At 46.4% G+C, this 27,946-nt stretch overlaps 1 protein-coding gene across 1 annotated transcript in view; it reads right to left on the bottom strand.

Moving 5' to 3' along the window:
- NALCN (sodium leak channel, non-selective) overlaps window positions 1–27,946 on the bottom strand; it is a 3,094,418-nt gene that overhangs the window by 137,619 nt on the left and 2,928,853 nt on the right. The window contains exons 34-35 of the mRNA XM_078657626.1: window positions 7,190–7,296; window positions 6,227–6,301 (exon numbers count right to left, since the gene is read on the bottom strand). Of these exons, the coding sequence (XP_078513752.1) occupies window positions 6,227–6,301; window positions 7,190–7,296 (182 nt within the window). The remainder of the gene's footprint in view (window positions 1–6,226; window positions 6,302–7,189; window positions 7,297–27,946) is intronic.

Below are 27,946 nucleotides of genomic sequence, written 5' to 3' on the forward strand. Positions count from 1 at the left end.
GAAGAACCGCAGATACCGACTCTTCAGCACACTTCTGGACCTGTGGTTACTCTGCAAGGAAAAACGATGGCTGTGCTGCTACAAGGACCACCGCTCTGCTGGACTGCTGCTCTGAAAGAACTGCTGTGCTGACCTGCTGCCTGTTTCACTCTTGCCTGGGTGAGAAGGACTGGACCTGCATCTCTTGAACCCAGCACACTTATTAGCTCCAAGGACTTGTGGGCTGGCCTCCTGATCTGAAGACTCAGGGACACAAGAGGCTTTCAACAACCTTGCATCTGCACCTGGATTCTGCCATCTGTGATACTACCCTGCCAAGTAGTGCCACCCCAGTACTGGAGCTTTGGAAGTGGGCATAAGGTGCTCTGCCAGCTTCTTTAGAACCAGCGGAATCAACACATCTCGGCTGCTGTGCGGTGCAAGCCCAAGGAATACTGATGCATCACCACTGCTGCATGGATTGGAATCGTTGCAAAGACCCTCATCACATCATTGGTGTTTAGAGCCATTGCATTGCCCCAACTGCATAATGCATCATTGCCACAGGCCCTCGCAACCCTCATCAACAGCAGCCTCAATGACGACGCCGGATACAAGACTCTGCATCTCCACCTGACAGCTCCTCAGAACCGACGCATCGCCCCAACTGCCCACTGCCTCAATGCCCAACTTCACATCACAAGCCCCATCTGATGGAATCTCTATGACAATGTCGGTCCTCGTATTGAGCTTCAATGCATCTCGAAACTGACGCATCGCTTTGGCTGCTTGAAACATCTCTGACACGGATCAACACAAAGCTCCACAAACCAGGATTTAAGGCACTCTGTTGAGCACTCCTAACTCCATCGCAGTCGGCCTGACCTTGTGACTTTGTCCCAGTCCTGCATGACCTGATATCCACAGTTGGCACTTGGTGCTTTCTGGCGCTATTCATACCTAAATCTTTAAAATTGATTATCTCTGGTTCTACTGATTGGATTTTGTCATTTTGGTCCTGTTTTATTTATTAAATTCAATTCCATTTCTCTAACCTGGTGTGGGATCTTTTTTGTGGTTGTTTCATTGTTTTACTGTTTGAAGTTTTGCACAAATACTTTACACATTGCCTCTAAGTAAAGCCTACCTGCTCTGTGCCAAGCTACCAGGGCGTTGAACACAGGTTAATTTGGGGTTTGCTTGAGCCGTACCCTGACTAGAACTGGCGTTGTTGATTGACCAGGGCTCACACCCCTGTCAATCAGTAACCCACATTCTAACAATCACCTTCACAATCTCCATCTCTATGACATTTCTAAGACAGTCAAGAAGCTGAAAGGTGATTTTGACATAATCAGTCAACCAATAGGACCATATCAGGTAGCCTGGCCTGTGACGTCAGCTGCCTTTCTTCTATTTGAAATATTAGCTCCTATGGGCTTCAATTCCCCTACAAGGAAATATCTATGTTTATCTGTCTTAAAATTAGCCGTAAATTGCACCTTTGGGATTTTCAAACCTTCTCTAATTTGGGGATTCTATCATCTTCTATAGCCTTATCGGAAACCTTAGCATTAGAATCTCTGGTTATATTGATACATGATGTCTTTTCTCTGACCATTGTTGCATTCATGAACTCAAATATATTTACAAAAATATAATTACCTTGGGAACTAGGAGGAACATAAATATTAAAAAAGTAAGGACCCACACTTGGACTCCCTAGCAAAAGCAAAATAAATCTTCAAACATAGGAGATCGATTTTGTTATAGCAAATGAGATAGCTACTCTAACTTAAGAATATTGTTAGAATATTTGCAATACCTCCCTTAGCATGACCACAACTAGTGGGAGAAACAGGGCAGTGGAATGCATAATAGGAGGCTACCTCGAAATATGTAACTGCCCCAGATTCCCGAAGGCAAATTATTGCAGCCTTTTGAGTACTCAAGAACTGCTATTTTGTGTTATCTAGCCCAGCCATATTTCAAGATACGAGATATACTTTACCAGTAAACTTAATATTGCTCCTGGTCTTGACACGTAGTCCCATCTAAAGCCAGAGGTAGCCAGGACCAAAAAGGGTCAGATTCCCATTGCTGAGGGGCTGGGGTTTGCCTCAGACAGATTCAGTGCTCCTGTTTTGTTTGTTCAATATTACATGGGGCAATGCACCTTGACTTCTCTAACCTTTTCCTTTGACTCTGTCTTTGGACTTTATTACGAGTTTGTTGGAATAGCATGGGGTATTTACTACACGTTGTAAATACAATTAACCCAGGGCAAGGTATTTACTAAGTGTGGTCCATCAATCTTTCGACTCCATTTTAAGGGTCTCACAATATATCTCATCACGTGATTGTGATGCGATTTGATGCATGTACTTTTTTGTTGCAATATTGGGTAAAGTTTGTTGCACCATTGGATAAAGCCTTCTGTGTTACACACAGGATGGTATAAATATATATATACACCATCCTGTTTGATGTAGCGATTCAGCATACCCATTCTCATAGCCATGCTTCTCACACTGACACAAATACTTTTCTTTGTTTCTTTATTTTTGTACTATTATGCATGTATGTATTTTTAATATCTTTGATCAATACATTGTGAAGTTGAATTCATATAGATATTGTGGTCTGAACTGGATTGCTCGGTTTGTTTTTCTATAATAAACTTTGACTCGCAGTTTCATAACACATGGCATTTCAAAGCAAATATTTCACCACATTTTGAAATAATGTAGAATGTTGCTAACAATCGTATGAACTTATATTTTTTCGGCAATGTCAGAATAATTAAGCTACTGGACTTTCCTAAAAGGGAAACCAACACACACGAAAGAAAAGGACTACACATATTATGCATCCAGGCGGAAATGTCTTCCCTGAACTACAAATGGGAAACTAGTTATAAGTTTTAAGGCATGCTCAGCTGGTCAATTGATTGATCGAAACAAGCATTGGCAAAGCCAATAGTTCTCGCCTATCCTAGAGCTAGTGGCTTTGCCATTGTGTTTTAGCCCTGTTGTACAGCAGCATAGAGTGGCATAGCATGGCATGGAGTGACATAGAGTAGAGTGGTGTGGAGTGAAGAAGAGCAGCATAGACTAGAGTGTCGCGGAGTGGTGTAGAGGATAATAGCATAGAGTTGCGGGGCATAGAGAAGGGTGTGGTAGAATGGTGTCAAGTGGTTTAGAGTGGCGTATAGCGAAGTGGTGTGGAGCAGAGTGGAATGGCTTAAAGTGGAGTGGAGTAGAGTGACGTAGCGCAGAGTAGAATGGAGCAGCGTAGGGTAGCGGGGCATAGAGGGAAGCAGTGTAATATGGTGTGGAGATATGTGGTGTGCATAGAGTGGAGTGACATAGAGTAGAGTGGTGTGGAGTGAAGAAGAGCAGCATAGACTAGAGTGTCGCGGAGTGGTGTAGAGCAGAATGGCATAGAGTGGCGGGGCATAGAGTAGGGTGTGGTAGAGTGGCGTATAGCGAAGTGGTGTGGAGCAGAGTGGAATGGCTTAAAGTGGAGTGGAGTAGAGTGACATAGCGTAGAGTAGAATGGAGCAGCGTAGGGTAGAGGGGGATAGAGGGAAGCAGTGTAATGTGATGTGGAATTATGTGGTGTGCATAGAGTGGAGTGGCATAGAGTAGATGCTATAGAGTGGCATGAAATTTTGTAGAGTGGCATATAGTGGAGCGGTGTAAAGCAGAGTGGCTACAGTAGAGTGGAGTGGAGCACTGTACAGTGGAGTAGCATAGAGGTGGTGTGGTATAGAATGGAGAGACATATAGTGGAGTGGCATTGAGTGGGGTAGAGGGGCATAGAGTGGAATGGCATGGAGTGGAGTGCCACAGAGTGGACTAGTGTGGAGTAGCGGAAAGGGTCATGGAGTAGGGTGGCACAGAGTAGAGTGCTGTGGAGTGAAGTAGAGTGGAGTAGCATAGAGTAGAGTGACATAGAGTACAGAGTGTGGAGTAGAGTGGCATAGAGTACAGTGGCATGGAGTGTCGAAGACTGATGTAAAGCAGCGTACAGTGGAATGGAGCAGCATGGAGTAGCATGGTGTAGAGTAGAATTGCACAGAGCAGAGTGGCATAGAGTGAAGTACCTTAGAGTGGAGTGTCATAGAGTGGAGAAATGTAAAGTGGCACAGAGTGGAATGGCGGAGAGTGGAGTGGTGAAGAGAGGAGTACAGTGACGTGGCATAGAGTGGAGTGGGATTAAGTGGAGTGGCATACAGTGGAATGGCAAAGAGAGGAGTGATGTAGAGAGGAGTGGCATGGAGTGGAGTGGTGAAGAGTACAGAGGAGTGGCATAGAGTAGAGATGCATAAAGTAGAATTGGAGTAGAGAACAGTGGCACGGAGTGACATAGAGTGGCGTAGAGCAGTGTTCAGTGGAATGGAGTGAGATAGAGTAGGGTACCGCAGAGAAGAGTGCTGTTGAGTAAAGTGGCATAGAGTAGAATGGCATTGAACAGACTAGTGCACAGTTGTGTAGATTGGAATTGAGTAAAGGGGAGTAGAGTGATGCCAAGTGGAGTGGCATGGAGTGATGTAGAGTACAGTGGAGTAGAGTTAAGTGGCATAGAGTGGAGTGGTATAGGGTAAGAATTTGTTGTGAACATAAAAGGAAGTTATACTTATAAAAAATAAATTGGCAATGTGGAAATAATTGACAAACTGCAGGATTTGTCCGACTGTAGAAGGAAAAAAGTGCACTTGCAATGACTGCTCAAATAATCTGGCATGTACATGAAATGAAGTTATACTAATTTAAAAAAAATCAAGACATATGCTGCCTTTGGGTGCATGAAAAACTATTTGAATACTAAGAAATACTCAGCCATAAATAAATAAATGGGCATTGCTGCAAAAAAGCTAAAACTCAGTATGTGGGTGACGTGCTCTCGCAAGGACTGTTTAAAGCTAAAGAAAAAAAGAGCTCCCACAAGAGAAACAGGGTAAGAACACAAGTACTTGGGTCATGCTCCATGGGAGGGTTTAGCAGACAAAAAGGAAGTTAAGCTGTCATGAGCAGACCTTATAGAAACAGGCATATGAGAGTGACACTGACACCAACCTCTGGTAAGCAATAGGTAGGCTGTAAGCTCACTAATAGTAAAAAAAATGTCTTGAAGAGACAGTACATGCGCTGTCTAGTCAAGACCCTCAAAAGGATAAAGTGCATCATTCATTCTAGGTCTGACGAGACAACAAGCAGTCTACCCGATCGCATGTAAATAATGCATACAAAGGGGCTTTGGGTCAGCTGCTTTCAGACATTTGTTGCTTTGAGGGAGTTCCTTTTAGCCATTGCTTCCCTGAACTGTCTTTCATATTCAGTTCGGCCCACAAAGCCCTTGTGCAGTTATACATTTTACATGTAGTTTATGCCTTTTACAGCAGATAATAGGATGCTGGTTTTATTTTGTAGTTGCTTCTTTATAGAGGGGAACGTGTCACTGCCTGCACAGCACACCGCAGTTAAGCCAGTTGAGTTGGAACCAACCCGCTGTCATGTAAAATTGCCAGGATGTGATGTCTTTGCAGCAGCTTCCTTAGGTCAACACCTTTTTATTACTGGCTGTATGTGTGGGGCTTCAAAGTGGCCACAGGTTGATGCTAAATAAAACCACTATACAACTACGTTGACCAATTTACAGCTATACAGGGTTTAGCATCAGAAGCAGAGTGAATGATGTTCGACCATGTCTTTCAGAAAAAACATCCTGGGCATTTTTTGAAGGGAAGAGATTCTATGATAAGACCAAAATACATGATAAAGATGAGTGAAAACATATAATCTCATAATTCTCAACCTATTTCTAGTTGACACTTACTTTAAAATGACTAAAAGGCTCACATTGTGTGTACTGTATGTTATGCATTGCTTCACTGCATTTTCTATTTCATTGGCAGATCAGAGTAGAGAAACCATATTTTAAATATAGTATGTTTAGTTTCTCGAGTGCTGCAACAACACATATTTAAATAAGCCTTGGCAAATTCAAAAAGTTGGGTTTTATTGTATGAACTCTTAAAAAACAGCATTTGGATATGCCTAAATGTGCACGTCGTAGTACATTAACGTCGGATGTATTGGTTTTGCCAAGTCTTGTCTATCCTTATATAAACCATTGATAACCAGGGTTTGCCCATGAACATAACAAGTTTTATTCAAAATCTTCCAAATCCCATTACATAACTTATTAGAATTTACAGAATATTGTGACTGATATACCTTACCTCTAACACAAAAATGAAGGTGAAAACCACTGACATTGTTGCTAAGGGGACTGTGACTTTGTCATTAACATCCCACTAGAAAAAGACAAAAGCAGTGTTTAAGAACCAGGCACAAACAGGAAATTAAATTGTATATTGCACACTATTTGAATTTCAAAATTCAAAACAGGAAAATGTTCCTAGGAAAAATACATAAATGGCTTTGCATGACATGGTATACAATCAAATTCCCATGTACAATAGAATATTAGACTACAGAGCGGTCATTTTCTATCACTATCCCTAGTATGGGATAGGGAGTGACACAGCCACAACACATTGTAATTGGCTGTGGGGCCACGCCCCTTCTCCAATTGGCCATCATAAAGAGTGTCTGTCAGGCTCAGTAAAGGCCAGCCAAAGTGCACTCTTTATTTTCAAGTTAGGCAGCTCGACATGTGTTAGATGCGCAGGCTCCTGGCTGCCTGAGCGGAACTTTGCCAGGCTAAAGAAGTCACAGCTCCTGTGGGTGTGACCACTTCACCCTGGCAAAGCACCTCAAGGCCCTCCCCCTTGTTACAAGGGGGGTGTATCTGATTGCCTCTGACCTGGGCGCTTCAGTACTAAGCCCTGAAGGGCCAAGGACTGAGCCAATTTGGGAAGGCAGCATTCCCAACCCTCCTGGGAACTCCAAGGCAGAGCTGCGCAGGTATGTACGATTTTATTTTTAATGTTTGGTACATGCGTGAATGTTTGAGAGTGAGTGTTGTGGACGGATGTGAATGCATGAGTGTGAGTGACTGTTTCTGTGTGTGTTTGTGCCCCGATCACCCCCATTCCAGCTAATAGTACTAGCCGCCACTGGAGTGACACATTGGGCTTTAGAAATCAACGATAAATAACTGAATAAAATACAGATTACATTTAAAAAAAAGGTAAGCTAATGTTGAGTTGCTGTTGCAAATCCCACAAAAAAGAACATACCTTGACAGAGAGCAGGACAGATTGAGCCAGGACAAGCACAGCAATGGTCCGCTTAAAAAATGGATGCTGGGTAATGTCGTACATTCTAGCTCTAAATCCGTCATTATCTGAAAAAAGATACACAATGACATGTTATTTTGCCTATGCCCGATTGCATGCATGCACTTCATTTAAGTACCATTCGAGAAACACTATGACTCCGAAATTACTTTCCAGAGAAAATCAATACAAATCATTAACATGTTAGATTAGATTTGCCTATTTTTCACTGATGCAAACTGTAGCCACATGGTTCGCTTTTACCTGAGGGATTTTTTGCACAACATTCAGGGTATTGATTGCTGTTGAAGGAATAACCTGTGACTGTGGGTTTGTGCATGTTTAAACTGCACATTTTCTCAATATTTTGTCCTGATTTACCAGAACACATTTCTTCAAATAGTATTTGAGGGAATTTGATATGGGAAATACTTGGGGTCTGAGGCAAATTTCTCCCAATTCAGAATTTAAAATTATGTGTAATCACCATTTCCAGAAACTTCAGATTTTGCATAGCACAATAAGGTGGTAAATATTAAAAATTCTCAGTGGGGGAGTGCAAATTAGACCCCATCCCTTACACGGTCATCAATGCGAAATTTGCATTTATATTTGGCCTTAATAATATTAACGTGTGAACATATAAATGCATTAATGAAATGTTACCACTGAGAAACGGAAGCTTCATAAACGTGTGCACTAATGTTCAGATAAATATTTTATGTATTCACGTTTGCATTTAAACTTTAGGTCACAGTTGCGGGAAACATCCTTTACAATGTAACTTTTACCACGCAGTGCCTTTACGACGCAACCATTACAACGCATGTCATTACAACGATTGCGCTGGGGGGCGCTTAGGATAGGGAATAGATTTAATTTACTATCCAACACCTTCCCTACTATCCACGGGGACTGGAGTTGGAATAGTAAATTAAACTATTCACTATCCAACACCCCTAAGCGCTATGTGTAGTAACAGCATGCGTTGTAAAAACTGCGTCGTAACAGCATGCGTGGTAAAAGCATGCGTTGTAATGTCATACATCCCACAGTTGCATATATTCTGAAAGTCATGTTTGAAAGGGTTATCATGTATGCTTTTGTTCACGTTTGCATGTGTGCTTGATTTACATATGCGCAAGTATAACCATGTATTTGAAGTGCACGTTTAAATGTTTAGTTAAAGTTAGCCTGACTAAAGGCCTTGATTTTGAAATGTGCTTTGCTTGGTCAGCGTATTCTTTCCTTTGCAGGGACGTTCTTAAGGTTTCATTAGCTAGAGAAAGAAGAAAATCTTGGCAAGAAACGTAAAGACCTAATGAGCAGATGAAGCCTCCTATTCATCGCGTATCAGTTGAGGAGGGATGTTCAATGTTGCAGTAACTGTTCGAGTTCTGTGGAATGGGAAAGTCTGGTAACATTGCAATTACATAAGGATTGTAGCGACTGGTTCCTGGTGGGTGGAAAGAGATACGACTGTTGCTGAATTCTCTATTGTTTTAATCAATGATCACACTGTTAGAAGTTAGATCAGATTACCTTAGACTTTGAGGGGTACAGACCTCTCTCCTGATTTTATTCTCCCAAGTGTGAAGCTTCATGCCAGACATTTATTCAAATTCTGCAAGACTTCTACTTGAGTCTGTAACATACTGGCACATTCTCACTCTTCCAAATTTCCTTTTGACCCTATTCTATGAACTATCTTTAGTCTAAACCTAGAGCCTTGATTAGATGACATTAGAACGTTCATGTTTAGGAGAAAGAATCAGAGTTTCTCTAAGGAACATCTATTTCTGATTCTCAGTTTCTGTATTGCTGTGATTAATTTGCATCTTTCTCAGTTTCTGTATTGCTGTGATTAATTTGCATCTTATCCTATTCAGACTGAACCCATCGTGATATTTCAGCTGGCCAGCTGTAATCTCCTATCTGTTTAATATTTTCCTGTCTGCATGCATATATATCGGATTAACTATTAATTAGAAATAAAACTGATTTGCTCAAATTATTGATTCCTGGTCCTTATTATTTGGCCAACGTAGTTAGTTATAGTTAGGACCTAGTTTCCATAGGAAAACCATTTTTCTTTTCCCAATAACTTTGGCGCCGGTTGAAGAATCTTCACAAACTTTTCAAAAATAGTGCGGTGTTCCTGTCAGCTCCCATCAAAGTTAAATTAAGTTTTGGGGTGAATCGGTAAGCAGGGGCCGAGAAAAAAGGGGGGTCCCAAAACTTGTTTTCTACTTGTTATTTTCTATAGGAAACTTTAGACATGGCTACAGCCCGAACTGCTGAACGGAATTACAACAAATTTGGCAAAAAGGTAGCCCTTGTTTGAGAAATAACTCTTTTTGCTAAATGGTGTAAATCTGTTCAGTAGTTCCTGAGAAATTTAAAAAAAAGAGGTCAGAAAATCAATTTCCAATAGGAAACTTTAGACACGGCTACAGCTCAAACTGCTGAAAGGAATTACACCAAATTTGGCATGAAGTTAGTGCTTGGTTCAGAAAGCGGCCTTTTTTAAAATGGTGTAAATCTGTTCAGTTGTTGCTGAGAATATCAAAAAATAAAGGTTTCGATATCTAGAAGCGCGGTGGCTATGCAGACCCTCCCGTACACGAGCTTTCTTCTAATTGGCTGTCAACACTCCAAACCAGGGATTATTGGCAGCCATTTTGTGACTCAGTAGAACCGAGTCACAAGAAACAAATGCAAAAAACAAGAAAAGGGTGCAGGGTTGAAACACCCTGCCCCCCTAGGCCTGCTCAGAGGGTTCCACAAGAACCCCAGGGCCCAAAAAAGCATTTTTGTTTTAATTAAACAAAACGAAGCGCGGGCTCCCGTGCTTTGTTGTATTGAAACCCCCCGGTGGGCCAGGTCCAGGGGGGACTGGAAAAATGTGTGTGGGGGGCCCAGCCCCCCCGCAGCTCTGGGGACCGCCACCCCCTGGGGCTAATTTTTAAATGTGTGGTAGGCCTCCAAGGCCCCCCAAGTCCCTGGGACCACCACCCCTGGGGCTTTCATTAATTATTTGCGGGGACTCATGCCCCCCCGCAGCCCCGAGGACCGCCACCCCCGGGGCTTGTTTTTAAAAAAAAGAAACAAAACCTGTGTGCTGGGCTCCAGCCCTCCACATGCCCCGGGGACCACCACCTCCCTGCGGCACTAAAATGCAAATTTGGGGGTCCGTTACAGAGCTCTGAGCACCGGGGATCACCACCTACCACTGCTGGTTGCTATGGTAGGCATAGCAAACTCTGCTTTGCTTCATTGAAGCGAGAGCAGGGAAACCTGATCTCGCTTCAATGAAGCAAAGCCGATTGCTTTTCCACCCGGGGAGCTGCATGTTAGCAGCTCCCCATGTGGGAAAGCAATGCCGGCTCCCGCAAGAGGCGGGGAGCCGGCAGGGAACGTGGGGGCATTGGGTCTCCCCCCACGATCGCCAAAGGAGAGGGCCCGGGAGCGGGCCACGTGGCCCCCCTCCCTAGTAAATTTTTTTTTTAAATGAGGCAGTGGCCTGGGGGATGGGGTCCTCGGGACTAACAGAAGCCTCAGGAGGGGGGCCACGTAGACCCCCTCCTTTGAAAATATATTAAAAAAATATAAAGTCGCCATGCCCCGGAGATGGAGTCACCGGGCCGAAAATGGCCCCGGGATGGGAGCCGCAGCGCCCCCTTCCATTTAAAAAAAATTACATTAACAAATTAGGGGGTCAGGCCGTTGGGGATGTGGTCCTAGGGCCCAAAAAAATAGGAAACGAAGGGGGGCCACACAGCCCCCTTCAAAAAAACAAAATTAAAATTGCGCCAGAGGCCCCGCCCCCTCCCCCACCAGGTACCTGTAGTAAGCTCCAGGGAGCTGCCTTGCAGAGAGGTGGCCCCCTTTTTACATCACTCTGCAACACAGCTCTGTGGCGCTTACTGGGGGTACCTGGTGAGCTAGTTGGCCCCCAGGGACCCTCAGGATTCCAGGGGACTCAATCCCCCAATTTACAATGTACCAGGGGGTGCGTTTGCACAGTGGTGCAGGGAGGGGGCGTGGCCTGATGTGACAAGTGTGCAAATGCACCCTGTGGCACGTTTTAAGATGGGGAATTAAGTCCCCTTGAATCCTGAGGGTCCCTGGGGGCCAACTAGCCCACCAGGTACATCCAGTAAGCGCCACCGAGTTGTGTTGCAGAGAGTTGTAAAAAGGGGCGTGGCCTCATACCACCTCGCTGCAACACAGCTCTGTGGCGCTTACTGGAGGTACATGTTGGGTTAGTTGACCCCCAGGGACCCTTAGGATTCAAGGGGAAATAATTTCCCAAATTAAAACACGCCAGGAGACGCGTTTGCACAGTGGTGAAGGGAGGGGGAGGTGTCTGGTGTGACATGTGTGTACTTATGTAATCACTCCACCAAAACCCAAGCACTTATACATTCACCATGCACTCTCCTTGCAGCACTCTAATGATCCAGTCACTACCCATGTCCTCATGCAATGACCCGTGCACTCACTCATGCACTGCTACAATACCCTGAGCCATACCCATGCAGTCCAGCCATTACCCTGTCACTACCCAGGTACTCCTCCAATCACCCAGGGAGCACCATGTACTTATCCAATCACTCCGCCAAAACCCAGGCACTTATAAATTCACCATGCACTCTCTTTGCAGTACTCTAATCTTCCAGTCAGTACCCATGTACTCATGGAGTGACCTAGGCACAAACACATGCACTGCTACAATCCCCTGTGCACTACCCATGCAGATCTCTAACCACCTACACAGTACTAATTCACTCCTCCAATTACCCAGATTGTACCCATGCACTCCACCTTCTTTCACTACCCATGCACTCCTCCAATCACCCATCCAGCATCAAGTACTTATCCAATCACTCCACCCAAACCCCAGGAGTTATAAAATCAGCATGCACTGTCCTTGCAGCACTCTAATCATCCAGTCACTACCTATGTACTCTTGCAATGACACAGGCACTAACTCATGGTAAATACAGAGGAGGTCATGCTCATTACAGGGGTACCCCAACGCATAGTGTTCCCTAGTGTATGTAGGTTTTTTCACTGTATTCTAAGTGTCTTTTAGCATAGCACTGGCTCCCGTCCTGGTTAGTCAGAGTCAGTTACCACCAGTACCCGTCACTAAAAAGTTGGGGGCACAGGAGGACTTTCTGCTCCTCTCTTGGCTCTTTCTGCACATCTCTTGCTTCTTCCTGCACTTTTCTTCATCTTTCTGGACTTCTCTTGCCTTTTTCTGCATTTGTCTTGCTTCTTGCTGCATAATGTCAGCTGCATTGAGAAAGTGGAAGACGTCACTAAGATGTGTTTTCATTGTCCTGATCTCAGTTGCTCTCCCTTGCGAATTTCTTTTCCTGGTGTGCTCTCTTTTCCTTTAGCGTTGGCTACATTTGTTTCCCTGTATTGGATTTTGTTTTTCAATTTCTCACAGCCTTCTTAGTAGCTTTTTATTTTTGGGCGGGTAGGAGTAGTTTTGGCACATTGCTTCTGAAGCATATGTTTTTTTCTTTTTTACCAAAAGTGGAGCTTGAAATGGCATAACGGAATGCCCCTATTTACATTGGGAGGTTTGACAGTGAGGAGTTTTAGAGAGGGTTAAAAGTAAAACAGGGGAGAAGACAAAAAAAGGGTGACTGGTGAAAATTATCCTCATGGCCACTTTGGATGTATTGGAGTGTCAGGTGTCCTAGGTTGCTGAAAGGACAGTTGTGATAATTATATCAGTAGAACAGGCTGTCACTGGGATAGAATGGGCATAGGTGATTTTGTAATGGGATTTTAATGGCCTTTGAGGCAGAAGAAAACAGAGTTTAATATGTTAGTACTTGAAGGATTGCCAGCCTCTCATTATAGACCTGCAGGAAACACATCTTTCAGCAAGGGTGTGTGATGGTCTTTTTAGTAGTTTACCATGAGTTCATCAGGTCGTGTGTTCCTATCAGTCCCTTTCCACCAACGGTGCTGTGCTTCTTAAAGAAAAATGGTGGCGTAAATGTCGTAGACTTCAAAACGGACAGTTGAGGTAGGTGGGTGGTAGGTTGTATGACTTTTGGGCAAGATAAGTTTACTTGTGGGAGCTATTATGGCCCAAATTTTGATACTGTTCTTCCTCTACAGGATTTGGGGGGAATTGCTGGGTTTCCCATTATCCATAGTGTTTGGGGGCAATTTTAATGTATGTTTGGATGAAGTGTTGGGTAGATCACAACAGAGAGGAGCAACAAGACAAACCAAGCAGAGGAAATTTTTGAAGAATCTGACGACAGATTTTAATCTATGTAATGTGTGGCGGATAAAGGGTGGGGTAAGGAGAGGGTATACATTTTATAGTACTAAGTACCAGAGCTCTAGTAGGATCAACTACTTTTTCATTGATAACCGCTACCTAACAATGCTAAAGTGATAAAACATGTTCCAATTCACTGCTCCGTTCATGTTGAAGTCTTGTTTGAGATCAGTTTCCATAAATCGTGGATTAACTCTAGGTGGACAATGCACGGATTAGGAGTAGGTGTTACTTTAGTGTTAATTTGAGCCTCATATAACCCATAGGTTCTTGCAAAATCACGGCTTTATTAGGTCAAGTAAATTATGAGAGGACGACAGGGGCTTTGAAGAGGATTTAAGGGCTATGGAGAGGAAGATTCTCGTTTTGCCTCCAGGAGGCTGCACAGAAGTAGTGAGAGAGAGGCTGGCAAGAAAACAGCCAGAGTATGTTCAGGCCATTGAGAGTAGAGTGAGGGCAAGATGGCATGATAGGAAGCTTGCGCATTTTGAGTATGGTGAAAGTAGTGGCAAGTTGCTAGCCTAGAAGGTGAAAGCGGAAATGGGACGGAATTACGTCGAAAGTTTGATAGTGGTCTGGTAATGGTGTGGTTTCAAAAGATTCTGAGGAAATATTGGAATGCCTTTATAAAATGTTCGAGGACTTTTATTCTGAGAGGGAAAATTTAGGGCATCTGATTTGAGGAAGTGGTTGGTAGGGTTTTAAGTACAATCCCTATCAAGCTTAGAACATGAAGAGATATTAGAGGATATTACAGAGGAGGAAATTATTGCGCGAAACAATTAATCCCAGAATTGGAAGGCGGCAGGTCCAGATGCCCTTCCTGGGGAGTTCTTTAAAGCAATGAAGGAAATAATAGTTCCAATATAGGAGGTCCTGTTTAACATGCCATTAGAGGAGCTATCAGAAATTACTCCATACAGGAACAATGTCCTAATTGATTTACTTCTGAAACCACATAAAGATTCCAGGAGAGCAGATTCATACAGGCCATTTCCTTACTAAATTGTGATTCAAAGGTTTATACAAGCAGTCTAGCAAGGAGGATTTCCCAGGTTGTCAACAAGATAGTGCACCCAGATTGGCAGTTGCATGATCTGACACATCAATTGAGATCAGCCGGAGACCTGGCAACTGAGAATTTCGATCTCCTAGCTATTATCATCATTGATGGGGCTAAGGTGTTCAATAGGGTGCGCTGGGCCTATTAATGGGAGGCGATGAGGGTTAATGAATTTACTTCTAGGTTTATGGATGTGGTCAAAGCTCTGTATATACAGCACCAGGAGCACAAATAATGGTAAATGAGGCCTGACTAAGAAAGTTAACATCTTGTGAGAGAAGTTCTTTCTTTGATTGGGCAGTAGTTGTGTGCTTCCACAGGAAAATGTGCTTCCCTCCACGCAGCTGTAATAATTTTGTTTATTTTACCAGATGCCTGAGCCAGCAGCAGTGCGACTGCACAAACTTTTACTTTCACAGACACGCATATAATATTGTAATGTTGCTAAAGTGTCTTAGATAACTTGATAATTTATAGTATTTGTCTTTATCTCGCAGCAGCACATGGAAGGAGGGCAGTCATAAGGAATTTATTGCAATCCTAGCAACCTTCAATTTCCATTGTTAACTTTAATCTTCAGAATTACGTTTTTTTTTGTTTGAGAGCAGGATGAGATGCCCAAGGCTACATAATCTACATGAAAAGTTATCTCTGGCTCGACAATGCAACTGTCACCTTACCTAATGCGATCAACAAAAAATAGCTTTCAGAGTACTACTGACAGAGGGACTTAGCTCCACCCACATGTTGGTTCCACTAATCAGAGGATTTGACCAGGCCATGTTAGAAAGGGGGGTCTCTCGTTGGCAATGGTTTTCACCTTTGTCCAAGTAGTGACCCTTCTTTCAAGTGAAGGTAAGGGGGATACACTTCAAAAATAAACCCTGCACACACCCTTGGTAGCTTGGCACGAGCAAACTCCGAGGCAGTGTGTAAAACATTTGTGCATGCATATAGTAACACAGTGAAAACACTACAAATGGACACCTCACCAGTTTAAAAAAAATAGCAAATCTTTATCTAAACCAACAAGACCAAAAACGGCAAAAATCCAACATACAATACTGAAAAATAGGTACTTAGCAAGATAACCTTTAAATTGCAGAAATATCCCCAAAACACAGTTCTTCCAAGTCGGTAGCTCTGTCCGGATCTACCACAATGCTGAAAATGACAGAGTCCAATAGTTCTAGCCGACCGCGTCGGTACGGGTCAGCTGTAGCATCGACAGACTTGTAGACAGTACCTTTCTCGTTGCGCCAATCCCATTGGTATGAGCCGATCGAGGGCAACAGTCGCGGTTGCGGGGAAAAGTGGACGCGGTGCAGCGTGCTGTGCCCTCACAGCGCGGTGTGGGCAGCAGCTCGGTGACGACCATGCAATGGCGTCCAAGGCTATGAGGCGGAGTGAGGGGGTGCTTGATGCAGTGCTGACAGGTCACTGTGCAGGCGACAGAGCTGGTCGATGTTCGGGCGAGCAGTGACGGTGTTAGTGAGGTCCAGGCAGAGTGAAGCAAGGCGGTGAGGAGTGCCGTGCCCACAGGCCGTGGTTCAAGCAGCGGCTCGGTGACAGTCGCCCAGCGGCGCCAGTGAGACCAGGGATGTGGCGCGAAGTGCAGCAGTGCTTTCTGAGGTGCCTTCAAGACACGGAACCAGAAAGGGACTCGGTGACATAGTCGGCTGCTCTTGTCCTCTGCGGCAACTGAAACCAGCGGTTTCAGAGATGGTGCCGCAGAGGACAAAACCGTCTCAAATATCTGCACCTTTTCGGTTCGTAACGGTTTCCAATGAACATAGATAGGGTTTTTGAAGTGACCGTCTATTTACCCCGTAGCTTTAAAATATGACAGTACGCTGCATGTGACCTGATCATCAACTCCGGTCGACTGATCCAGTGGAATCACAACATGGTCACTTTGAAAACTCTATCTATGTTTGTTGGGAATCGTTACGAACCGAAAAGGTGCAGATATATGAGAAGGTTTTAACAATTTTAACCACTCTAAGATCCGGGATCCGGGGAAAGGCTTCATTTAAGAATATCACATAAATAACAGTAGCTGCCCAAAGAAGATTTCCTTACCCTGGACCGGAACATTATTTTGAACAGAGAACCTTTACCGCACACGGACTTGTGAAGTGGACATGATGAGTTGTTTTTGAACTATCGGCCTCATTCAACACGGCTTATTACCGAGTGTGTGCTGCACCAGTTTAATTAATTTCTAATAACGGAAAGGAGATGGCCTATCCATATGTTTGTCCTGATTAAGGCGGTCATATAGGTTTAACCCACAGAAACGCGTTGACGCCAGAGTTTTTAGTTAAATTTGTGAAAGACAGAATCATATGAGGACGGTGAATTAATCCCTCTGTGGTGTGCTGTCTATTGCTGCAAATTAACAATTTAATGACAGATTTAAATGTCTTATCATATTCCTTTCCATGGGAATATCTGGATTTTAATGATTTATGAATGTTTTTAACTGTGGTACACTGAATTTATTTTGTGATATTTTATTGTATGTTTTTACTGAACAATTGTTTTACTGTTTATTAAATGACCATATAAGTGCATTGACATCCTGAGTTGGTGTGTTCCCTTGATGTGGTGTTACTGACTGTATATCATAGCAGAGGATGTAGATGTGTGTATCTCTAAAGGGATAATTCATATATGTGAATGTGTGTATCTCTAAAGGGATAATTCATTTTTTGACTTCTCATTTTGTAACTATATGCATAATGGTTGCCACTTTATATGCACTTGAATAGGCTGATGCCGGGAAAGATGTACGGTCATGTCAGATATCATTGGTTTGACCTGTTGATTTTGAACATTATGAAAAATCAGGTAGGCCTCACCTACTTGTTGTGAAAAGTGTGTGTTAAAGACTTATAGGCTTATATGGATTACTAATATTACGGGGGGCGTGGCTTGGACGCCGATAAGGATGGCGGCGTGAGCCCATAGCTCCGTGCCTGATCCCGCATTACTCCTGTAAATCCCTCACTTCTGGGCGCAGTGGAACCCAGGATTCGAGGGCTGATCGCCGGACGCACCACGCGAGACGTTCGTGGGTCGGCAGGTGGCCGTGGACGGGGCGGAGAGCGTGGCACGGATTGCGGTGCCCCGAGACGGAAAACAAAGAGCCCAAGATGGCGATGGTGCCCAGCGGCAGCGCCGGAGTGTCAGGGCACTGAGGATCGCGGCCGCGGAGCGGGGCGGGCAGCGGCCCGAGGACACAAGCGGGCGCAGCCCAGCCAGGTTTGCGGGAGTGGTGAGACCGCAGGGGAAGGGCGGTGTCGGGGACCCCCGGCACGGACTCGCGGACGGAGTGCCCATCCCCCCATCCCCCCACCGCTGGCGCCGGCGGCCATAGTGCCGGGGAAGCGACATCTGCGGTGCTCTGGCATCTGAGGGCCAGCATTGTTTTTGTTTCCCGGCATCTGGGCCGGCGCTGTGAAGCTGGTTGCGGCGCGGCCCGGAGGCATTGAGGTGGCGGATCCAAACCGTGCAGGGTGAGGAGCGGACGGAGGGGAGAGCGCACGACCTGGCCGGCCGACCGCGATTGTTTGCAGGCAGGCACGGACTGGTGCAGTTGGTGTGGAGCCGGCCAAGGGAGCTGGAATTGGACGGCGGTGGGGGTCCGCTGAGCGGTGCCATCGAGGGGACACACCTGAGCCCAGTGGGGGCTGGACTGCGTGGAGAGCCTGAGGGGGCGCGGTGAATTATTGGCCCCAGCGCCTGTCGGGTCCTGGTGTGGTGGTGAGGTGCGGGCTGACGGAGCCCTTGAGCCAAATGGAGCCGGTTGGGGCAGGCTCGCCAGGAGACCCGGGGGCAGGATCGCCCTGACCGTGGGGGTCCCTTTCTGAGCAGGGGGCGAGCCTCCTGGTGGGAGCAGCCAGGATCGGGCCGGACGCTTGGGCCTGAGGAGTGTGAGAAGGGCTTGAGGAGCGGACGCCCGGCAGTGGGTCCTTTGGACTGGCCAGACACTTGGGGGACCACCCAGCGTCGACACATGCGGTTGCCCAGATGGTTGCCACCGGCAGTACTGGGAGTGCGGTCGGGGGTGGCGGATTGTTGGCCGGGCCGGACGCGGACGGGGGATCACCAGCAGCGCAAGATGCGTCGGCGCAGGAACTCCGCCTGAACGCGCGGCTAGATGGCATTCTGGATGCAATCACGGCGACCAAAGAATCTCTACACCAGGACATTGCGCAGGTGGCCACTGGATTGGGCCTGCTGAGGGCGGATCACGCGAAATTGTCCGACAAAGTTAAGGATCATGACCGACTGCTCCTAGAACTGAAACCTGCGGTGGTCACTGTCGAACGCAAATTGTCTGATGTCATGGAGAGGCTGGCGACGCTGGAGAGACGGGCGGAGGACTCCGAAAGCCGCAACAGGAGGAACAACATACGGGTGGTGGGCCTGCCAGAAAAAATTGAGGGTGATGATGCGGTGGCCTACATGGAGGGCTGGTTGAGAACGGTCGTGGCCCCGGAGGGCTTGTCCCCGTTCTTCTCCCTGGAGCGGGCGCACAGGGTCCCGTCTCGTCCACCCTTGCAGGGGCGCCCCCCACGGCCGATGGTGATCAGACTATTGCACTTCAAGGACCGGGACTACCTGATACAAAGAGCACGCTCGGTGGGCCCCTTCACAGTGGATAACAGCTCGGTCACGATCTTTCCGGACTATACGCAAGAGGTTCAGAGGAATAGGGCATCGTTTCTGGCCGTGAAGAAAGAGCTGAGAAATGAGGGTATTCAGTATTCCCTACTCTTCCCGGCCAAACTGCGAGTAATCCTGGATGGGGCGACCCAATTCTTCCAGACCCCTGATGAGGCGTGGTCTTGGCTGGAGTTGTACCGCGCTGGCACGGACCGCCAACAAAAAGGCGACCGGGAACGACAGCAGCCGGTGCGAATCCGGAAGTCCCAGCGCATTCGTAAGAAGAACAAACTTAAACAGGCACAGCGAGCTGCCGAGATGGCGGAGGCCAGAAAGGGGGCACTGGTAGCGACGGCGTTAATCACGGGTTCGCAGCAGGAGAATGAACTGGGAGACTCTGACTCGGAAGTGGAGAGCAGAAAGTCTGGGGAGGAACTGTCTGAGGCGGACAACGCTGTGGGACCGGAGGTCACCCCGCAGACGGCGGATGGGTTGTTCAACGAGTGATAATGGCTGAGTGGGCCTGCACTGCGGCTGCTGCTGGAGCGGACTACCTGGGGTATCTGGCGGACCGGCAGGTACTCTGATGTGACAGTCGTAAGGGATCTAGGGCTTGGAGCTGGGACACAGTCTGCCCCGGATCGGCCCGGGCCTCCCCTCATTGCCCTTAAGGCCTTCTGTGGTGACGACCACAGTATAGTGGATTGTGTGTGATGTTTTTGGTTTGGATGGGGGCTGATGCTTTGTTATTGGGTCCTGTTCTGGGGAGCGGGGTTGGGAAAGTTTTTGGGGATGTTTTACGTTGGGGGGAATGCTGCCGTGGTGTGGGGGTTCAGTTGATGTTGCCGAATTGGATGGGAAATAGAGGCAATGGGAACGTTACCTGATTTAAAGGCCCTTACATGGAACGTCCGTGGCCTGCGTACGATGTCCCGGAGAAGCAGGGTGCATGCTTACTTGGTGAGGCGGGGCATTCAGATTGCATTATTGCAGGAGACCCACCTGACTAAGCAGGAATGTGCGGCGTTGCAAAAGAGATGGCGGGGACAGGTGTTTGGTACGACGTATTCGGCGTTTGCTAGAGGGGTACTGATATGGGTGAGAGCAGGAGTCCCGTTTCAGGTTACGAACCAATTGGTGGACCCTGAGGGCCGCTTTGTGGTGGTGGAGGGCAGGCTGTATGGCCGGGAGGTGGTGCTGAGCAGTGTCTATGTCCCTAATGTAGACCAGGCCAGTTTCTTTGACAAACTCTCCGGATTGATGGCTCACTTCCTGGCGGGCCCCATTATAGTGGGAGGAGACTTTAATTCCATCACGGACGTGGCGCGGGATTGATCACACCCGCCGCTGGTCGACTCCCCGGTACGGAGGTTGGCCGCGCACAGGCAGGATTGGCAGGAGAGGTGGGGCCTAGTGGATGTGTGGCGGGATCAACACCCTGCTGTTAGGGATTACTCCTTCTTTTCGGCACTGCATGCTTTACATGTCAGAATAGACTCTATCCTTTGTAGCGGTAGTATGGCAGCACTGGTGACACATACGGAGTACCTGGCCAGGACCATCTCTGACCATAACCCCTTACTGATGACAGTACAATGGCGGCGGGTGAGGTCTGCGGTGCCGACGTGGAGGTTGGGCCCTGACACATTGGAGGATCCAGTGTTTAGCGCCACTGTCCAGCAGGGCGTCGAGCAGTATTTTGAGGTGAATGCGGATACGACCACTGCGAGATCGGTGGAATGGGATGCGATGAAGGCGGTGGTGAGAGGAGTGTGTATGGGCAGGTTTGCGAATGTCAGAACGACGGTAGTGGCGGATCTGGAGAAGGCTGAAAGTGCGCTAAGGGACCTAGAGAGGCGCAGGCCAGAACGACCGGAGCTACAGGGCGGGCTACTAGAGGCGAAAGAAGTAGTGGCTAGGGAAACGGAAAGGCTGTGATGCTATGATTACAAGTTGTACCTTCTCAAGGTGCACGGGGAGAGAGATAAGGTGGGCACGCTACTTGCCAAACTCGCCAACCCAGAACCTAGAGGCAACCCGATCATGAGCATTAAAACGGGGACCGGGGAAGTGGTTTATACCCAGTCTGCGGTCTTGAATCGCTTCCAATCCTACTATACGACCCTATATGAGAGCCAGTTGGGCGGGGAAGGAGCCAGGATAGATGAATACCTGGTTGCTGCTCAGCTCCCCTCATTAGATGATGAGACTGCGAAGGGGTTGGGCGGCCCGATAACTCTATCGGAGATTCGGGTGGCCGTTAAACAGATGGCTAGGAATAAGACACCGGGGGTGGACGGCCTACCGGTTGAATTTTATGCGAAATTCATAGATATTTTGGCTCCGAGACTCCTGGTGGTGTATTCAGAGGCCCAGACCTTGGGACGCCTCCCCCAATCGATGAGGGAAGCCTTAGTGGTGCCGTTGCTGAAGCCAGGGAAAGATGCCACAGAAGTGACCTCATATAGGCCCCTATCTATGCTGACAGTCGATTACAAGATCTTAAGCCGTATACTGGCGACCAGATTGCTGCCACACATGACCACATTGGTCCATGAGGACCAAGCTGGGTTTATCCCCACGAGAAATACGTCCCTTAATATCCGCCGCCTGATTCGAATACTGGATGGTGCCCAGGCACTGGACGGTAGATCCGCAGTGTTATCAGTGGATATAGAGAAAGCCTTTGATAGCCTGGAATGGCTATATCTTGATAAGGTCCTGGAGAAGTTTGGCCTTGGGGGTGGCTTTGGCCGCTGGACGAGGGTCCTCTATGCTGATGCAACAGCCAGGGTCAGATTGGGACAGGCAATTTCTCCTGCATATCCGGTGCGTAGAGGGACGAGGCAGGGCTGCTCGCTGTCCCCCCTCCTGTTTGCTTTGGCGATGGAACCATTGGCGGCGCAGGCGCGAACGGGAGTACTGTATCCAGGAGTCTGGAGCAACGGGGGACTTCATCACATCTCACTGTATGCGGATGATCTGCTGCTCTACTTGGAGGACACGGAAGGCGCCCTTGGTGGGGCGACGGAACTGCTCTCCCGGTTTGGCAGGATGTCGGGCCTTAGGGTAAACTGGAGTAAAACCTGCATTTTCCCGCTGAAGGGGAACTTGACGTACCCCCCTTTATCAATGGATGTGGTCTGGGAGGGCTCCTGCTTCACCTACCTGGGGGTCTGGGTTTATCACGTGGCCGCTGACCTGTTGGAAGGTAATGTAGGCCGTTGCATATGGGGGCTGCGGGGCTGCATGACTTTTTGGGCCTCTCTCCCCTTGTCGGTGCAGGGCCGGGTAGCGCTGCTGAAAATGGTGGCACTGCCGCGGTTGCTTTATTATTTCCGCACCTTGCCGGTATGGATCCCTTGGAGGATCTTTAGAGAGCTGCGTTCAATGGTAGTTGCCTTCCTTTGGGGCCACGGAAGACGCAGAGTGGCGTTGCATACTTTGCATAGGCCCAAGCTTGAGGGGGGGATGGCGGTCCCCGATTTTGAGTTGTACTACCTAGCGGCCCAGCTCCAGATCTTGACGCAGAACGTCGCGAGAGAGTTCAGGGGCCCCAACCAGGGACGAGGGAAGGGGATTCAGCGGCACATCCTGTCCTACATTGTACTGCAGCAAAAGCTGAGATTGGGCGATCTCACGATTGAAGAGAAAACCCTCAGGTCGTGCTGGCTTAGGAGCCTGAAGAGAGCGGGTTCTGCTCGCCCATATGCACCAGAGATCCCCCTGGGAATGCTGACGGCACTGCCTCATGGAGGTGATTGGTCTCCGTTGGCGGAATGGGAGGACCTGGGATTGCAGATGGTGGGAGATCTTTATGCGGACGGGGTGCTAGTACCCTATCGGGTGTTGCAGGACCAATTTGGGCTTGCGGATGGGAGCTACCTCTTGCATGCCGCTGTGACTACGGCGATACAAAAACACTGGCAGGGGGGACTAGGCGAACCAGAAACGACTATGGCCTGCCAGTACGTTGTGATGGCTGCGGGTACGGTAAAGGCGGTGACCTGTCTTCATTCGAGAATGCTGAACGAGGGTCTGGCGCCGTTGTCCGAGCTGAAGGAGAAATGGGAGGACAGTATAGGTAGGCCCATACCGGACCCGGAGTGGGGCCACATTTGGAAGAGAGCGTGGAAGGGTTGTAGGAACGCTCGCTTCCAACAGGTCCATTTCTTCATATTACATAGAGCATACCTGACGCCAGGGAAAATCAGACGGTACTTTCAGGTACGGGATGCAGCGTGTCCGAGATGCTTGGTACCTGCAGTTGAGTTAGACCATATGCTGTGGGGTTGCCCGCGGTTGGGGTCGTACTGGGCAGAGGTGGGGGAGCTTTTGAATGCTGTCACGGACAGGGAGGTGGACTTTGACATGGCCGCATGTATATTGCTGTGGTTCCCACACACGGCGAAGACCAAAAACACGAGCAAGTTTATCGACTTAGGACTTATCCTGGCGCAGAGGGAGATTACCTGGCACTGGAAGTCCAGGGAGGGCCCGTCTGTCCGGAGATGGTCGAATGAGCTGCGTAAATGGTCCCAATGCGAGAGTGTGCTCAGAATGCGGCAGGCTACGCGGACCGGTAATGAGAAGAGCTTAGAGCTTGCGAGAGCGTGGGAGATGATTGTGCAGGCCCTGAACGACTACTTGACCAGGGAGGAAGAGGAGGGGAGCCTGGACGGGGAGGTTCCATGAGGCTAGGGAGACCACAGCTTGACCCCGATGGGCGTATTGACGCAGTTTCTGGGACACATAGATACCACCCACATCTATGGCGGCAGGGGGGGGGGTCGGGGGGGGATAGATACTGGGACACTGCTGACACACTGAAGGGGGCTTCCAAGTCAGGGGATCCCACCAGTTCACCTGCAGTCGGTGGTAGGGAGACACGTAGGGGTCGATGAGGAGGGAATGGTATTAGACGCGATCGGGCGACTGATCTAGTGGAGGACTAAGGTGGACATGCTGGGGTGGATACTGGGGGCCTGGACATGGCATACAGGAAAATGTGGGAAGTATCAGCGTTGGGGGGGAGTTTGTTAGGTGATAAAAAAGCAGATACATGATCGTGCTGTTGGCCGGATGTCCTTTTGGCCGCTATGTGGACCGGACGGAAAGAGATGATTGGTGCGCCGCCCGGCCTCCGGGATGTGGGCTAAATGGCTGTGTACTATTTTGTCACGTTATGGTGCCTCGAGTTGTAGGAGGTTGTCTGGTCGTTTGACCTTGAAGTTTGTCTATAATTCTGCAATAAAAACAAATTAAAAAAAAAAAAAAAAAATGGATTACTAATATTACACTGTGCTAAAGCCTGTTGGCAGGTATTTTGTAACATGTTCACAGGTTGTTGTAGTAGGCAAGGAATTTAGTGTTAGTGACCCACTCAAACAACCTTGGGGATAGAAGTGCACTACAATAAACCTTGTTAGGTTCTTATAGGAGAGACTATATTTTGCGTAGCCAACTGTAATTTCGTATACATTTGTACATTTGCAACTGTATGCTGTATGGTTGCCTTGTGGAAAACTTATGCTCGGTACGATAGGCTTGAGTTCCTTATGGTAACTATCCAATGACACAGTCTACAGGCCTGGTTATTTCTTATAAAAATTTGCAACAGAGGCAGTAAGCCAGGCATAGTGATTGTGCAAAGCATATGTTAAAGTTATTAGGCGTTTAAAAGTGATTGCTATTACTCTGAAAAGCCTACAGATATGTTTTTATTACATGGAATCTCACAGATATCCTTAGTAGGTAAAAGGCTTGGTGTTGGTTGACCCCTGACAAGCCATGGGTACAGAAGAGTTGCACTGTGAGCATTATTTTTAAGGCCTGTTAATGAGAGTATTTTATTTTGCTAATTGTAATTTTGTATACAATTTTATGATTGAATGCCTGATGGTTGCCTTGTGGGAAAGCTGCCATGCAGTACGGTAGCCCAAGTTGGTAAAAGTGGCAAGTCAGTAATAACAGCTATAGGTTTGATTGCTGTGCAGGGAAATGTTATGTCAGGTGCCATAGGTCTAGCCTGCTTATTCTCAAAAGTTATTACAAAGGCGACAGATCTGGCTTATTTATTGTGAAAAGCGTACAGTAATGCCAACAAGACTCTAAAAGTGGATTGTTATCACATTGTGTTACAGACCATAGAAATGGATTTGGTTACATGTAATGCTACAGAATACCATAATAGGCAAGGGATTTCGTGTTTTCACCCCCTCTGACAAACCCTGAGAGTAGAATCGTACTTTGATTATCAGACCCTATTGAGAGGACTTGTATATTGTTTTATGAACAATAACTTTGTATCTATTTATATTTTTTTAATGTATGCACACTTCAGTTCAGATTGTTGCCTATAGTAGTGTCAAGCCATAAGTAGGGATGACATATTGTTTTGACAACTGCATTTTGTACATACTTGTAATTTTATTATGGTATTCCTGATGATTGCCTTGTGGGAAGGCGTATGACCAACACAGTAGGTCAGAGTTGGTTATGGTGACAAGTAGATGATAAAGGTTATAGGCCTGATTGTTTGAATAAAACATTATGATAAAGGCAGTAACCCTGAGATAATGACTGTGAAGAGCATATGTTAAAGTCAATACGCATTTAAGGGTAAATTGTTATTACTATGTATTAAAACCTACCAATAGGTATTTTGTCTCATGGAATATCACAGATTACTGTAGTAGGGAAGAGTTCTTGTGCTGGTCACCCCACTGACAAACCGTAGCGGGAAACATCACTTACAACGCAACTTTTACCACGCAATGCTTTTACATCGCAACTTTTACAACGCAAACCATTACAACGCATTGCTCTGGGGGGCGCTCTAGGATAGGGAATAAATTTAATTTACTATCCAACACCTTCCCTACCATCCACGGGGACTAGAGTTGGAATAGTAAATTAAACTATTCACTATCCAGCACCCCAAAGCGCTAATGCGTTGTAAAGGCATGCGTTGTAAAACTTGCGATGTAAAAGCATGCGTGGTAAAAGCATGCGTTGTAATGTCATACATCCAACCGTAGCTATTGAGAATTTGCACTGACAGAATTCTTGTTAGGCCCTCTTAGGAAAAATAGTATTTTGCTTTGCAAGTTTGTTGTAATGAAAAGTTATGATAAATACAGTATGCCTGCTATATTGATTGTGAACAGCAGATGTTAAAGTTGATAGGCATTTAAGGATGTATTGTTATTTCTCTGTATTAAAGCTACAGATAGGTACTTTGTGACATGAAATGTCACATATTACTTTGCCTGACAAGGATGTTGGTGACGGTTGCTGTCTTTGGCAAATTCTAGGGGAGAAGATTTGCAGTGTAATACTTCTTGCTAGTATTTCTTTTGAGCTGTTCACCAGGATCTTATAATTACAAAAAACATTTTATATAAATATGTGTCCATATATATGCCTACATAGAGGGCCTTTGGACCAGATGTGTTCTCTCATTGGTCTACCTGAGTGTAATTTACATTCTGCTTTCATTTGCGACACCACACTGCATGCGGTAATTGTTCAGTCCACATAAATCAGTGGCTCTCTTGAACTGTGAATCATGGAATTTTTTGATCAGACATAAGCATGCATCTGAAAATAAGGCCCACATACATCAAACATTTGTGATTCCTTATTAGCGAAAAATAAGGATTCGCTAATAAGAAATTGCAAAAGGCTATGCATGAAGAAATCACTAAAAATTGTGATTTCTTAAAATTCCTTAATTGCGATTCTCTAATTGAGAATCGCAATTAAGGAATACCTCCCCATTCATTCCTATGGGCCTAGGGGCCCATAGGAATGAATGGGAAGACATTCTCAATTTGCGATTCTCAATTAGAGAATCGCAAATTGAGAATGCAATTTCAAGGGTGCGAGGGTGTCAAAATGACACCCTGTTACACCCCTGAAATCTGCCTACAAGTACATCTTGCACACACATATGCCCCAAGGGCATGTGTGTGTGTAAAATAGAACTTTGAAAAATGCACTTTAGTGCATTTTTCTACGTTTTTGCAAATTACCATGAAGGTCAACTTCCTGGTAATTTGCTCCCCTTATTAGCGAAATCGCTAATTTTTTAAGTTTGATGCATTGCATTTAAGGAATCTCAATTTGAGATTCCTTAAATGCAATCGCAATTTAGGAAATCGCAATTTTGCGATTTCTTAAATTGCGAAAAGTACAAAAATTATGATGCATCCCAAAAGTTCAAATTGCATTAGCAAATGGCCGATTTTTGCAATTCGCACCATTTGCAAATGCAATTTTCAATCATGCATGTGCCCCTGTGTGCTACAGGGTCTGGGTTGGTTGGCCAGTTCTTTCATGTTCAGTTTTCTCCTTTTATAGATCCCTTTCAATTTTTTACTTTTCCTCTTTTTATTTGTATGTTTCTTAAGAGGATACTACAGCTTTCCAGGCAGTGTTAACGGGTCTCTTGCTTGCCACTCATTTCATCTGCAGTGCACGCATCACACATGCCACTTTCTCAAAACTAGGAGAGTTTTATTGAATATTGTTGTTTATTGTGTGTTATTGTTTTACTATACCAAGATGGCAACACGTTGGTTCTAAATGTGGTAGTCATGCTTGAACTTTAAAATACTGAGACACTATTTATAATGCCTTTGTAAGACGAACACCTGCTGAT

This window comes from Lissotriton helveticus, chromosome 8 (genome assembly GCF_964261635.1).
Source record: "Lissotriton helveticus chromosome 8, aLisHel1.1, whole genome shotgun sequence".
Lineage (NCBI taxonomy): Eukaryota > Metazoa > Chordata > Amphibia > Caudata > Salamandridae > Lissotriton > Lissotriton helveticus.